A 15,462-nucleotide genomic window follows, 5' to 3' on the forward strand; every position below is an offset into this window, starting at 1 on the left:
TAGCGGGGCATGTTATACCTTAGACACCCCTGTTTAAACTAAAACATATAATACAAAACAAAGTGCAGTGCTTATCAAAATCAAGAAAAATTATGAACTATAAAATTGCAAATGATCAAAAACGTCCTCAAAACACCATGCACAAGTAACAATACATGAGTGAAAAAAGTCCATGGAAGTACAAAAAAAATGGTAGAGTTTCCCCGGAATGACTCCAGAAGAAAGAGGGTCAGGCACACAAAAAGCTCCCCAGAGCGTCCAGTGGAAGTGAAGGCAGGAATGGCTGCTTTCCAGAAGATGTTGGCTGTCAAATGAAAAGCCAAGTAGCGCTTTAGGGAATGTGTCCCAAACAAATCCACGCTGGTTGAGGCGGCCTTGGATACCAACTCCTTGGTTCCACTTGCGGTATCAGGAGGCATACGCTACCTTCCTGTCAAAGCAGTTGTGCAGGGTGATAAAAATTACCTCATATGTCCTTCTCCCAGCAGTGACTCAGTAGTTCAGCTCACCCTGTCCCCTTTTTTCCAGCACTTAGTAATTCAGCATACCCTGCTTCCCCTCCCAGCATTGACTTATCAGTCCTCCAGCCTTGGGATCCTTGTGCCCTATATACAAATTTAGCAAATATTCATTGGGAGTTGAGTACATGATGCTTCAGCTGGATCTCTGTGGAGCTGATACGCGTCGCATTAAAGCGGAAGTAAACCCATAGATTTAATCGGCACATTAGAGAAGGCAGCCTAGCAACTGGTGTTTTTAGAATGAAACGTCCTCTCCTTTGCATCACCTCAGTGTTCGTACAAACTAGAGCTGCATGATCATTAAAAACCTGTGATCTCAATTCAACCCCCCTCACGACCTTAATCTGGCATTTCCACAATTCAGTGCAGAGTCGTTCTCTGCTGACAGCTGTCAAAAAAAAAAAGGCAGCCGGTGATTAGGTAAAGGAAGTGATGTTCCATCGCTACACTGCGACAGCCATCTTGGTACACCCCGCATTCGGTTGTAGTATTCCTGCAGTCAGAAGGCAGCAGCAGACATCTTTTTTACACCCACCCAAGTCTTACATTTCACACTTATTTTTACCAGTAAACTGAGCTTCTATAGTGAAATACTGTATTTTGAAATCCGTCAGACTGTTTAAATCGTGATTCTCATTTTATCCAGATTTGTGCAGCTGTAGTTCAAACTAATATTTGCGGCTTGCTGGAGTTGACAAGTGTTATACAGTCCTCTTGAATGTCCTAATTTACTTTAGCTGTTTTGTCAAGTTCTGAATAATACGCTTTGTGAGGAGACATGCATACCCCGCTGGCAATCTTCAGTGTGAATGGATTCTTTTGTTTTGTATAGCATCTTACATCTTTTCTAATTTGTCTCTCCTTCACCCATTGCAGGACAGTGGAAGAGCTAAAGAACAATGAAAGTCAGTGGAAGGACTCCCCATTGGCCGCCCGGCACAGAGAGATGCTGAAACGGTTTAAAACGCAACTTAAGGTTTGTTCCCCACTCAGGACAGAGTATCACTATAAACATCCACAGTTTAATTTAGAGTGGATTCTCTTCCTAAAAGTACCCTGTCATCCATTTATGTGACTTTTAAGCCAATAAACTTCTCGTTTTTGAAAAATAGATATTCAGAGCTGTCAGCTGTTTATTTATCTGTCATTATAAGGGGACCTTTAGACTGCTCAAAGATTGCAGCAGATCGTCAGCAAAAGCTGCACCCGCTCACAACACAATATCATGCATGGCATTGGTACCATTGTTCTCCTATTTTGCCAGACAGATCCTCTCAGTGATATAGGAGAGGCCGAAGACTGGTTGCGTTTAAATAAAAAGCCAAAGCTTTCACGCAGTCCCCCCCCCCCCCAGTTACATCAGAGTGCAGAATAATAGCATATATGTTTGGATGGCAAGCTTATTGCTGAACAAAAGCAACCTACTTACCAGAACATGGGTACCATGAATTAAATACAACTTAGATTAGTCAAGAAGCTTCCCACCTATCAGAACTGCAATCTTTCTTGCTTACATATTCAGGTCCCCGTTCTGTGTTTAGCAATGATCATTGGGTGCCGGAGGACATTGAGTGCCTGGCACCCGCAGATCGGCTTCTGCTGTGAAGATTAATGCAGAATCACATGCGTGTGTCTCTCTCTCTCTCTCTCTCTCATACATATATATATATATAATCGATCGAGATATAGATATATATATAATGTGTGTGATCCTACGCACAGCTGCCGCCCTGTAGCAGTAAAACTGCTATATGGTGGTCAGCAAGTGGTTAACTGTTATATATATATATATATATATATATATATATATATATATATATATATATATATATATATATATATATATATATATATATATAATTATTTTTAGTTATGATCAAATCAGATTTGGGTGCAGCACTGTTGACATAAATCTGCTTATACAGTATACAATAACAGCTATAGAATTAAAGTGGTTGTAAAGTCATATATTACTTTCATCCTGGTCCAGGTGCGTGTGTGTGTTGTTTTTTTTTTTGTTTTTTTTTTTTTTTCTTATTGTAAGCCTAAATACCTTCTTTGCACAGCGCTGCTGTGCGGTGCACGTGTCCTCCCTCTGCTCTCCTTCCCGATATAAGGGAGAATAGTGGGAGGGGCTGAGATTCCCTTCTGATGTATGCAAGTTAGCATAGAGGGAGGACACGTGACCGCACAGCGGCGCTGTGCAAAGAAGGTATTTAGCATTATAATAAAAAAAAGATTTTTAAAAAGCCAAATGCCCGCTGTACTTAACATGGACTAAAAACAGCCACTTTATACATTTGATTCTATAGCTGTTGTTACAATTTTGGGGAATATTTTGTATTTTTTGTTCATAGCACAATTAAAAAAACGCAGTGGTGATCAAATATACATTTTATTTGGGGACAGCGTTGCATGACTGTGCAGTTGTCAGTTAAAATAACTCCGTGCCGTATTACTAAAGTTGGCCTGGTCATGAAGGGGGGTAAATCTTCTGGAGGTCAAGTGGTTAATAGATGTTACTTTACAACCACAGGGAAATAGTTTTACTCAAGGCAGGAAGGGAGGGTTTGGGGAGGAGATCGGCTCACAACACAGACAACGGAAATGACAGAGAGGGAGAGATGCTGAACACACGCAGCACGATAACGGAGCAAAGTAAACTCGCCACGTTCTCATGGATCAGCAGCCATGATTGGCATGGTCAGTTCACATAGGGGAATACAGGAACAAGCAAGATCTGCAACTGAAGTAAAAAATTAAACCTAAAGTCTTTCCTTTTTCTTCTTCTTTTTTTTTTTTTTTTGCAGAAACTAGTACGATGTAAGGCCTGTGCTGATGCTGGCCTACTAGATGAAAACTTTCTAAGAAGATGCCTCAGCTTTTATGGAATGGTTATCCAACTCCTTCTACACATGATGGATCCCGCTTACCCAAAGTGAGCTTCCAGTTGTTAAGGGTCTAGGGCCGTACCAGCAATTTAATTTGTCCTATCATTTTGGGGGATGTGTTATTAATGGCTGCTTGTAAAGAAATTCTGTGCAAGAGAAAAAAGATAAGAGAAAGATATCTGAAATTGTAGTTCTTGATTCTGTGTGTTTTCTCTTCCGGTGACAGTATGACGCTGCCTTTAAATCCAGACATTCCCAAGATGTTTGCTGCACTGCCCGAATTCTATGTAGAAGACGTAGCCGAGTTCTTGTTTTTTATTGTGCAGTAAGTACACAACTGTAATTTTGGGGCTCTCTGCTAAAATGCCAAAACATCTGCAAAGGCGTGAGGTGTCCAGAAAAATGATTTGTTTTATCAAGGTTTAAAACAGCAAAAAGTGGTTATTTAAAAGAACCTGACCTGTGTACAAACTTATATTAACCACTTGCCGACCTCGCTATAGCCAAATGGCGGCTACATTGCGGCTGGCCAGTTCTGGTAGGGCATCATGACGCCCTCCTGTAATCGTGCCCCCTGCTTATCACAGATTGAGGTAAAGAGCCAATCGGTGGCTCTTTTCCACGTGATCAGCTGTGTCCAATCACAGCTGGTCACGATGTAAACAGAAGCAGGTTATCGGCATTCCTTTCCTCATGCTGACAGCATGAGGAGAGGCAAAGGGACATGTGCACTGATCAGTGTCCTGATTAGCAGTGCAGTCCCAACAGTGTCCACCAGTGCTGCCAATCAGTGCAGCCTCATCAGCGCACATCCATGAAGGAGAAAAATTACCTGTTTGCAAAATTTTATAACAAACTCTGAAAAAATGTTTTTTCTTTTTTCGTTTATTTAGCAAAAAAATAAAACAACCCAGTGGTGAGTAAATGCTACCAAAAAGTTCTATTTGTGTGAAAAAAAATTATAAAAATGTCATAAGGGTACAGTGTTGCATGCCTGCGTAATTGTCATTCAAAGTGTAACAGCGCTGAAAATTAGAATCAGAAAATGGTTGGCGACTCGGATGCTCTTGAATAAAAGTCCTTTATTTGGTTACATGGGTACAGGCTATGCTGACGCGTTTTGGCTAAGAAGCTTTCATCAAAGCATTCTGCACGCTGAAAATTAGCCTGGGCAGGACGAGGGTAAAAGTGCCCAGTAGGCAAGTGGTTAAAGCAATATTTAAAGGCAAAATAAAAAAACTCATATGCAGTACATCTCTGCAATATGTGCACATTTTCTCATATTTGAACCCTTTAACCACTTAAGGACCGGAAGGTTTTACCCCCATCCTGATCAGGCCGTTTTTTGCAATATGGCACTACGTTATTTTAATTGACAATTGTGCGGTCGTGCGACTCTGTACACAAAATTGATGTCCTTTTTTTTCCCACAAATAGAGCTTTCCTTTGGTGGTATGTGATCACCTCTGCGGTTTTTATTTTTTGCGCTATAAACAAAAACAGAGTGACTATTTATTTATATATATTTTTTTTTTACTTTCTACTATAAAACCTATCCAATAAAAGAATGTAAAAAATCAAATTTCTTAATCAATTTAGGCCAATATGTATTCTGCTAAATATTTTTGGTAAAAAAAAAAAATCCCAATAAGTGTATATTGATTGGTTTGGTCAAAAGTTATAGCGTGTACACACTATATGGGATATTTTTATGGAATTTTGTACTTATCTTTATTTTTTTTTTACTAGTAATGCCGGCGATCAGCGATTTTTAGCGGGACTGTGACATTGTGGCGTAGAAATCGGCACTAACACATTTTTGGGAACCAGTGACGACATTACAGTGAACAGTGTTAAAAATATGCACTGTTGCTGTACTAATGACACTGGCAGGGAAGAAGTTAACACCAGGGGCAATCAAGGGGTTAGGTGTGTTCCCTGGGAGTGTTTTCTAACTGTGTGGGGGATGGACTGACTGGGGCAACACAGAGATCCGTGTCCCTGCTTAGCAGGAACACAAGATCTCCATGTACTTCCCTTTCAGAACGGCAATTTGCCTTGTTTACATAGGCAGATCCCCGTTCTGCCTCCGAGAGGGGAATGATCATGGGTGATCACCCGCTGATTGGCTCCCCCTCTGGCCAATCTGTGTGCGTCCACACGATGACATATAGGTACGTCAATTCACGCAGCCGTGCCACCTTGCCGCAATAAATCTGTGGCGAGCGGGCGGTCGGCAAGTAGTTAAACATGCTGCCAGTGCAGAAAAATACCTGTTGTTCTGCTTGAAGTGCACTCCTCTCAATTTTCTATTGTCGGCTTAACAGCACTTTGCATTTTTGTGGACTAAGTGGTCTTTTGTGTTTATTGCTAATCTACTCAATCACTCCCACTGTCTTATTCACAGCATCAGGACAAATTGACTTGTAGTCAAAGATCAGAACAGAGAGGGCTGTATGGTCTCTGAGATAAGATAGGCAGAGAGAACATGATGGCTCTTAATTTGACTAGATCAAAAGGTAATTGTGTGCCTTTATCAAACATATAAAGGAATGCTTTCTGTTGTGTGTTTAACAGACCAAAATGAAGCAGGTAAGAGAAGTTCATTGTTAAGGTTTACATATATTTTTGAGTGTATTGAAAACTAAACAAGGACAAAAGAGATTAAATGTCCATAGCAGGGGGTAAACAGGGAGCAGTAAATAGCTGATGGAGGTTCTAACCCTTCCCCTCCCTTGCCATAGCACTGACGTCTTTTCATCTTTGCACTATATCGCTGAGGGTATTGCTGACCTTTTTCAGTCAGCAGGACATGTGGAGCATGTGCTGCGTTCATCCACAATTCCCAACAGTCTCTTCTGCTGGCGCTGGAGCAACTACAGCATAGCAGGGCATGGGTAGATGGGCTAATGGACTCTGGTGCACTCTCCCAGTATCCATTTCAAGTCTTGAATCCAACTATGAATCTTAAGTTGACAAATCCGAAGTTCAAGGATACAGAAAACTTTCGATGGTGTTGGATATAGCAAAATCAGCTTATTAAAATTGTCAGGTTCTCTTGTAAAGCAACCAAAATCCTATATTCTTACAGAGCTTATAAAAACCTTTTTTTTTTTTTTTTTTTTTCTCCTCCCAGATACGCTCCTCAGGTCCTCTTTGAATCCAGCACGCAGGATATTGCAACGTTCCTGGTGGTACTGCTATGCAACCAGAACTATATCAGAAACCCTTACCTTGTGGCCAAATTGGTGGAAGTTATGTTCGTCACAAACCCCGCCATACAGCACCGGACGCAGAAGTTCTTTGAAATGATCGAAGGCCACCCATTGTCAGTCAAACTCCTGGTGCCCTCACTAATGAAGTTCTACACTGGTAAGGAAAGATTGGGCCCCAGAAAATGCTGTGACTTCCTCCAAATTATTTGTGTGCTGCAGTCTGTCAACTTCATAAGAAAACTGGCCTAATGCATTAAACCGTTAGGCTGACCTCACACTTGTGATTTGTAACATTTTTTGTTTTCTTTTTTTATCGCACTTTATTGCATGTTCTCATCATGCACAATGGGTGCACCGCAATGTACATTTGTTAACCGTGTGTGTTGAAGCGCAAAAGAGGATTGCGGTACATTGGCTGAGCAGTTTACAAAATACTGCATGTTACCATGGAGAGGGTAACACATTGGACATCCATGGGGGGGGGGGGGGGGGGGGCTTAAAGAGACCTGTGCTTTGATAATGTGGGGACGGGGTAGAACTTACATCGGGTTTTAATTGCTGTGGGACCCTCCCCTATGATGAAACTCCCCCTTAGTTTTCTGTTTGGTTACCAGTACAGGAGTGGATAATGCAATAGAGACACTGATAACGGTAAACACTTGTTTGGTTTCTTATGCTTCCCCTCTGTATCCAAAACAGACCGTTTGGCTGGAGTTGGGCTTTAAAGTGACGTTAAAGGTTCCTTTTTTTTTTTTTCTTTTTTTTAATTAATTAACAAACATGTTCTACTTACCCGCTGTGTGTAATGGTTTTGCCCAGAGCAGCCCCGATCCTATTCCTTTTCAAGTCCTCCATCGGTGCTCCTGGCTCCTCCTCTTCAGCCGGTTCCCCCAATAGCAAGCTGCTTGCTCTGGGGGCACTCCCAAGCCCCGCGCTATGCGTCCATAAGACACACAGAGCCATGGCTCGGCCACTCGCCACTCTCTCCTCATTGGCTCACTGGCTGTGATTGACAGTAGCAGAAGCCAATGGCTCCCACTGCTGTCTCAGCCAATAAGGAGCGAGAGACCTGGGAGAAGCTCAGCTCTCGTGCACATCGCTGGATCGAGAGGGAACTCAGGTAAGTATGGGGGGGGGGGGGGGGCTGCACACAGAAGGCTTTTTTACCTTCATGCCTAGAATACATGAAGATTATAAAACATTGAGCCTTCAAAACCACTTTGTCAGTTTTTCATCTAGTGTCTTTTTAAAGCGGTTCTTCGCCCTGAAAACAAAAAATATTGTAGTCCTGACTTTTAATGAATGGGGCACTTGCTTGTCCAGGGATCCAACCCTATCCTCACCTGAGCCGGCTCTTTGGCTCCAAGAGCCAGCATGTTTACTTTGGAAAGCCTGCTGTGGCTGCTTGCCGCCTCACAGCTGGCTTCCCACTGCACATGTGTGAGCTGCCCTGCGCTTTGTGAATGACCCCGCAGATTTCTGGGACCTCTGATGTGTCCAGAAGGCTGCGGGGGAAGGAGGGGAGGGCCAAACTTCCACTTGGATTGCCACGGCTATCTGACCGGAAGTGAGAGCGGTTACCTGTTAAAACCAGGTACCCGCTCCCTCCCAAAAAAATAGAAGTGCTAAAACTTAGGAGAGGAGGCAGACGAGCAGAAATTTTGGGTAAAGTTCCTCTTTAAGTGCCCTGAAAATAAATCGTTGAAATGCACCCAAAGAACACAGCCGCACTCCCCAGAGCCTCTGGACCATAATTACCTATTTGACAAAGGGATATCAATTTTTTTTTTTAATCTTTGGCAAAGGGCCTGTTAATTTTAATTTGAGCTCTAAGTCAGAACCATGTCTCTGCATTGTGGCAGCCAGTAGACAAGGGCCTACAGTACACCATAGGATGCGGAGGAGAGGCAGAGCTTTGGCTAGAAGCCCAAATCAGCGACAATGTACATAGTGTGCCCAGATTCTTGGGCTCCAGGGAGAAAACTGCAGGTATGTGCAGGCCCCCCTTATGTTTGATGTTGATAAAATTCTGTGTCCATTTGGAATTTAAATATTTATCTCAGTGGATAAGACTATTTCTCTTCAAATAAACTCATCACAAATGAAAAGGGCCCTGAGCTATTTCATAAATGGCCAACAGGCATTTATGTGATTTCTGTGTATGCGTGACCTGACCTTGTAGTAATAATATGACGGCTCTTCCATGTCTTCTGCTAGAGCGATTCCTGCCATTAGTTCTGCTGTGTTGACTTGAGCATGGTCTGATTTTCTCTGGTCTTCTCTGGGCCTGCAGCTTATCAGTGGCTCTCAGAGATCTGGCTTGTGTGCACGAGTTGCCCGGTACTGACACTTATGATCCGCTTGATCTTCTCCCAATGAATGCGCTGTCTGTGTTTTTGGCAGATGTTGAGCACACGGGTGCCACCAGTGAATTCTATGACAAGTTCACTATCCGCTACCACATCAGCACCATTTTCAAAAGCCTTTGGCAGCACCCGGCCCATCATGGCACTTTTATGGAGGAATTCAAGTGAGTAACACACAAAGCAAAGTATGAATAAGGCTTGAAATTAAAGTTATAAATATATGCACACAGGTTGCAGACAAGACAAAGGATGTTGCCCAGTGAGTTTTTATCTCCATCTTTAGTTGTGGTCATGAGCTGGGGGTCTTACCTTTTATTTATTTTATATATATAGATAGATAGATAGATATATTTATACAGAGAGAGATAATTTCACCTTTTAAAAAAAAAAAATAATAATAAATGCACATTTTTTTGCAGGTAAAAAAATGTGCATTTATTCTTTGTTGCAGGGACCTATGAAGCATTGCACCAGTGATCAGCATATCGCTGATGCCATGCAGTATTTCTGAAAGGATGTTACCAGTGAGTTTTTATCTCCATCCTTAGTTGAGGTCATGAGCTGGGGGATAGATATATAGATAGATATATAGATAGATATATATATAGAGAGAGAGAGAGAGCGAGATAATTTCACCTTTTGACAAAAAAAAAAAATAAATGCACAATTTTATTTTTTTTTTTGCAGGTAAAAAAATGTGCATTTATTTTTTGTTGCAGGGACCTGTAAAGCATTGCACCAGCGATCAGCATATCGCTGATGCCATGCAGTACTACTGCAGACCTGTCAGCGTATCTGCTTGCTTGTACCTCATACGCTCTGAGAGGCAGAATCAATTAACTACCACAGCACTCACAGTGCTGTGGTAGTTCATTGAGGACTAGAAGCCGACAGCCACTAAAGCAGTCGGGACTTGTAGTTTTCCATTCGCAGAGGACTGTGAATGAGTGACACGGCCGGCAGAGCCCCACTCGGCCACATTTATTTTTTTGACAGCTAGCAGAGGGAGAAGTTCCCCTATCTAGCTGTCACAGTGGGGAGGGGGGGCGGTCCTTTCATAAAATGTTACACCCTAAATATGGGTGTAATATGTTATGAAAGGTGAACTTATCCTTAAAGTAAACTTGTCCTGACAGAAACCTAGGGGGATGCTGTTGCTGACTATGCTTCTTTTTTGAGCTATGCCCAAAGTTCAGGAAATAATGAATTTGCAGACAGCAGAATAAGACTTCTACACAAGATTGCTGGGCTTATGTTCCATAATAAGGGGAAGAAGTTGATAAGTTGGTGGAGCAAAGAGCAGGGGCTGGGAACCTACAGCATACCTATATCCAGGCATTTTGTAGGTCTTCTAAAATAGATTTTGCATTAAGTAGCGATGTCCAGCTACTGATGATTTTATACAATTCGCATCTGTTTGGATGATTTTGTGGCCAAAATTTATCATGGATTAGCTGTGTTGCCTCTTCACATTGAGTTGCGCTGCTTTGGGTATCTGAGGCAGAATCATCCTTTAGACCCCTTTCACACTGGGGCGCTTTGCAGGCACTACAGCGCTAAAAATAGCGCCTGCAAAGCGCCCTAAAAGAGCCGCTCCTCACACTCCAGGGGGGAAAGCCCGAGGGCTTTCACACTTGAGCGGTGCGCTGGCAGGACGGTAAAAAAAGTCTTGCTAGCAGTATCTTTGGAGCGGTGAAGGAGCGGTGTGTATACCACTCCTGCTCATTGAAATGTATGGGGCAAAGCGCTGCTGCTGTGGTGGTTTTAACCCTTTCTCAAATATTGTAGCTGCTGACTTTTAATATTAGGATGCTTGCCTATTAAGGGATCCCGCAATGTCGGCACCCCAGCCAATTTTCTGATTGGCTCTCGAGTGCTGTCGCTGCCATTTGTGGTGAGGGAAACTGGTGTTCTGCCGAGAAAGTTCTTCATGGCGGATAAGGACCCCCCCTGTACTGCGCAGGCGCAGCGCTTGCGCAGTAGGAGCCAGCGGAAATAGCCGAAGGGGAATAGAAGAGAAATCAGCTGTACACGGCGCCTGTAAGAGGGCCCCTCGCGGGCTCGCTTCGCTGGCCTCGCTTCGCTCGGGACTTTTTTATTCCCCCTCTAGGTCCGCTTGGATGGTGGGGCTTCAGCCTGGACCCAGGGCGCAGGCGCCGTGTACAGCTGATTGAAGTTTTTCATCTTCGGCTATTTTCGGTGGCTCCTAGTCATTCGTACTGTGCAAGCGCTGCGCCTGCGCAGTACAAGGGGGACCTTATCCGCCGGGGGAACTTTCTCGGCAAGACACCGGCTCTGCAGCCTTTCTAACTGGTCCGGCGAAGGAAGGAGGAGTGGGCCAAACGTCCAGGGGACCTTGCTGCATCTCGCCACAGCCAAGTCTCCCGGAAGTGGGTACAGGTACCTTTCAAAAACTGGGGAGGGGGGAAGCAAACAATCTCAACCACTTTTAAGTGGAACTCCACTTTAAAGGCTCTTTTTAGGAACTGCTCATTTCCATCCAGCTCATTCACACCATGTGCAGAGAGACGGGAGTTTTTCTGCATGCGTTATGCAGAAAAAACAACTGTTTTCTATGTGCCCTGTTAACACCACAACACTGGGATTCCGTGCAGATTTCTTCCTGCGCAGGAATCTGCAACGTGTTTAAAGTTCACTGTGACTAGCATGAATATTGATGTGAAATCTGCATGTCAGTTTCCATCAGTTTCTCTGCACATATGGTATAAATGAGGCATAAACCTCCCAACTGGCTTGAAACCTCTTTCAATTTACCAGGAAAACCTGTAGTCTAAGCACGCATTTTTTGGCAGGGCTACTCTGTATCCTCTGTGACCCACACTAGGACAATCAGACTGTATTGATGGAGATGAGCAGTGAGCAGGCAGTGACTCTCCTGTGTTCAGCTGAGCATGCAGCATCAGGAGGCAGGGCAGGCAATGTGTTGAGATAAATTTTCTTTCGTACTTTCTCTATCTGATATCAGAATACTTTGTCTTTACAGCTCGGGGAAACAATTTGTGCGTTACATTAACATGCTGATAAATGACACCACGTTCCTGCTGGACGAGAGCCTGGAGTCTCTGAAACGCATCCACGAGGTGCAGGAAGAAATGAGGAACAAGGAGCTCTGGGAGCAGCTTCCTCGGGTTAGAGATCTTATTTTTTTATTTTTAAATCAGGAAAATGTTTATTGGAATAAACCGACAGTTTGACAGTCTAAAACAAGTCAATAAAGTAAAATCTGAACCTGCATATAGAGCCAAAGGCAATATTAACATGAACATTGTCAAGTATTGGTACATGCGCCCACATAACCATCTTGAATACTATACCTACACAGTACAGCCGTGGCACCAGCCCACATGAATTGCGTCAAAATCTCAGTCATCTGATTAGTCAGTCTTTTATAGCCTATTCAGACACACAAGGGTTAGATCTTAATAATGACCTAATTACAGAAATAGAAGTTAACTGTTTTGTACATTAGTCTGATATTTAGTGTGCAATGATTATCAATAATGCACAAGAAGTGAAATAGGGATCATTTGGATCTCCTGTAGCTGAACCTCAGCCTGCAGCAGCCAGGAGCACTTTAGACTTTTGTTTTCTAACTTGCACTTGAACAATGACAGCTGAAATTCAGGTATGGTTGGACAGCACGCTTTGCTGCCTTGCTGAACTGCTTTCAACTCCATGTATAAGTTCACCTTTAGGCGCATGTTACATCCACATTTAGGGTTTAACTTCTAACATGCTCCTATGCACCAACCACCCGATCGCCAGTGCTCCCTTCTCTTTGATAGCAAGCAGGGGATCCTGTCCCTGCACCCGCTGTCACTATTTGAAAACAGTGCGGATGTGCGGGACACCACACATATGGCCGTGCCATTTGTTAATGGTTTCCTTTTAAATTAAATATATTACAAGTACCGTCAGCCATTGCAGCTGATGGCTTATAGTTCTCAAGGAACACAACTTACTAAGAGTCTGCATGATCCAGGCATTGCACCCACGATCTGCAGTGTAAAAAAATTTATAAATGCACATTTTTTTTTTTTTAACCTGCAGAAAGATGTGCTTTTATTTTTTTTTTGTCAAAAGATGAATTTGGCCTCAGGGTGGATTTGTTTTAAATCAAGTCTATTTTAAATCACTAGTAAAAAGGCTTGATTTAAATCCACTTCAGCCCCGGAAGATTTGGCTGCTCAATGACCAGGCCATTTTTTGCGATACGGCACTGCGTCGCTTTAACTGACAATTGCGCGGTCGTGTGACGTTGTACCCAAACAAAATTGATGTCCTTTTTTTTGTTTCCCACAAATAGAGCTTTCTTTTGGTGGTAGTTGATCACCTCTGTGGTTTTTACTTTTTGTGCTATAAACAAAAAAAAAACACCGTCTTTTACTTTTTGCTATAATAAATATCCCACATTGTTGTTTTATAAAAAAAAAAAAAAAAAAAAAATTTTTTTTCCTCAGTTTAGGCCGATGTGTATTTTTCTACATATTTTTGGTAAAAAAAAATCGCAATAAGCGTATATTGATTGGTTTGTACAAAAGTTATAGCGTCTACAAAATAGGGGATAGATCTATGGCATTTTTATCATATTTTTTACTAGTAATGGCGGTGATCTGCAATTTTTATCGGGACTGCAATTTTGCAGAGGACAAATTGGACACTTTTGACACATTTTTGGGACCATTGACAATTATACAGCGATCGGTGCTATAAAAATGCACTGATTACTGTATTAATGTCACTGGCAGGGAAGGGGTTAACACTAAGGGGCGATCAAGGGGTTAACTGTGTTCCCTAGGAGGGAATGGGACTGACGAGGGGAAGAGAGAGATCGATGTTCATACTTTAGTATGAATACACGATCTGTCTCCTCTCCCCTGAAAGAACCGGGTTTTGTGTGTTTACGAGCCCCCGTAAACACACATCGCGCCTGCTGGGCACTCGCATCGGCCCTGGGCAAACACTGCGGGCGCGCGCGCCCCTAGTGGCCAACAGGCAAAGCAAAGTAAGGTAACGTAGTTTCGCCCAGCTGCGCCATTCTGCCACAGTAAAAAATCTAATTTAAATTAAAAATATCAGATGTTTTGGATTCTTTAAAAAAAAAATCATCGGTTTTTATGCACCCTGCTTGGCCTTCAAAGCCAAAACATTTTTTGTTTTGCATATTAATAGGTTGGAATCTCCTGTAAGGGTTTTTGTTTTTTTTTTTTTTTTTTTTGTTACCTGTGGTCCCCGCTTAGGAGGTTCATCCTTTTAGTATTTGTGACTATTGTCTCTTGTACCAAAAGAACAAGAAGTAAAGAAAAATCTTTCCAATGGGGCATATTTGTTTGCCATGTAACGGGTATTAACCGTTTCATACTCCATTCAAAATAAAAGGTTCCTCTTTGTATACACTTTAGTGGGGTATGTGCTCTTTTATTTTCAAAGGGTTATTTGCATCCATTTCACTTAGAGCATTTTCTAACGTCTCTCTGCCTGTATTAATAGCCATCAGCCTTCTTCAATAAGGTCCCGTAGATGTTCCTGTTCTCAAGCTGGCATGTTTATCAAGTACTGCAGGACACTGTACATAATTCACTTACAGGGCAGTCATCCTCTTTTGAGTAGGCTTTTTAGGAAATTCCTTTGAAAGCTTTTATGATTTTTTGCACTTGGCGGTATTGTTTTATTAGATGGTTTGTGTTTTTATCTTCTCTTGCAGGATCAACAACAAGCACGCCAGTCTCAGCTGGCCCAAGATGAGCGAGTCTCTCGCTCCTATCTCGCTTTAGCCACAGAAACGGTAGACATGTTCCACATTCTAACTAAGCAAGTGCAGAAACCTTTCCTGAGACCCGTGAGTACTGAACACCCCAATATTTAAGCATCTGGTCGTCTCAAATCCAATGCCCAGTTCTTAACCGCTTTTCTTCTGTGCAGGAGTTGGGACCTAGGTTAGCTGCTATGCTGAACTTTAACCTGCAGCAGCTGTGTGGGCCCAAATGTCGAGACTTGAAGGTGGAGAATCCAGAGAAATACGGGTTTGAACCAAAGAAGCTCCTGGACCAGCTCACGGATATCTATTTGAATTTAGACTGCCCACGGTTTGCAAAGGCTATAGCAGATGACCAGGTCAGTTTGATTTCTCTCCACTTATCTCACTTTGAAATGTGGTTTAGTTCGGCAACTAGAATCCCTGCTGCACCCGGTTTATCCTAGATTGTCAGACTAACAGCCCCATGCCTGTTAACTTTTACTGCAAAATATGCTGAATACTTTTTTCTTTTCCACTTCTACAGCTCAGGTAAGTGCTAAAGTGGTTGTAAACCTCAGACATGAAAAATAAACAAAGCATATCCCTCTATAGTGTGCAATTGTCTTAATTAAGAGCACTAAGTGTCATTTGTCTGCTGCCTACTTCCTCTATCAGCATTAATCACTTCTGACAAGTGTTCCTGACACCAAG

General features: G+C 42.6%; 1 protein-coding gene across 1 annotated transcript in view; it reads left to right on the forward strand.

Annotated features, from left to right (window-relative positions):
• Nucleotides 1-15,462, forward strand: part of UBE4B (ubiquitination factor E4B) — a 117,812-nt gene that overhangs the window by 98,043 nt on the left and 4,307 nt on the right. Inside the window, exons 19-26 of the mRNA XM_073603541.1 lie at nt 1,398-1,497; nt 3,332-3,459; nt 3,639-3,737; nt 6,549-6,784; nt 9,031-9,157; nt 11,998-12,142; nt 14,719-14,853; nt 14,937-15,128. Of these exons, the coding sequence (XP_073459642.1) occupies nt 1,398-1,497; nt 3,332-3,459; nt 3,639-3,737; nt 6,549-6,784; nt 9,031-9,157; nt 11,998-12,142; nt 14,719-14,853; nt 14,937-15,128 (1,162 nt within the window). The remainder of the gene's footprint in view (nt 1-1,397; nt 1,498-3,331; nt 3,460-3,638; nt 3,738-6,548; nt 6,785-9,030; nt 9,158-11,997; nt 12,143-14,718; nt 14,854-14,936; nt 15,129-15,462) is intronic.

The sequence above is a fragment of the Aquarana catesbeiana genome, linkage group LG10 (genome assembly GCF_042186555.1).
Source record: "Aquarana catesbeiana isolate 2022-GZ linkage group LG10, ASM4218655v1, whole genome shotgun sequence".
In the NCBI taxonomy this organism is placed as follows: domain Eukaryota; kingdom Metazoa; phylum Chordata; class Amphibia; order Anura; family Ranidae; genus Aquarana; species Aquarana catesbeiana.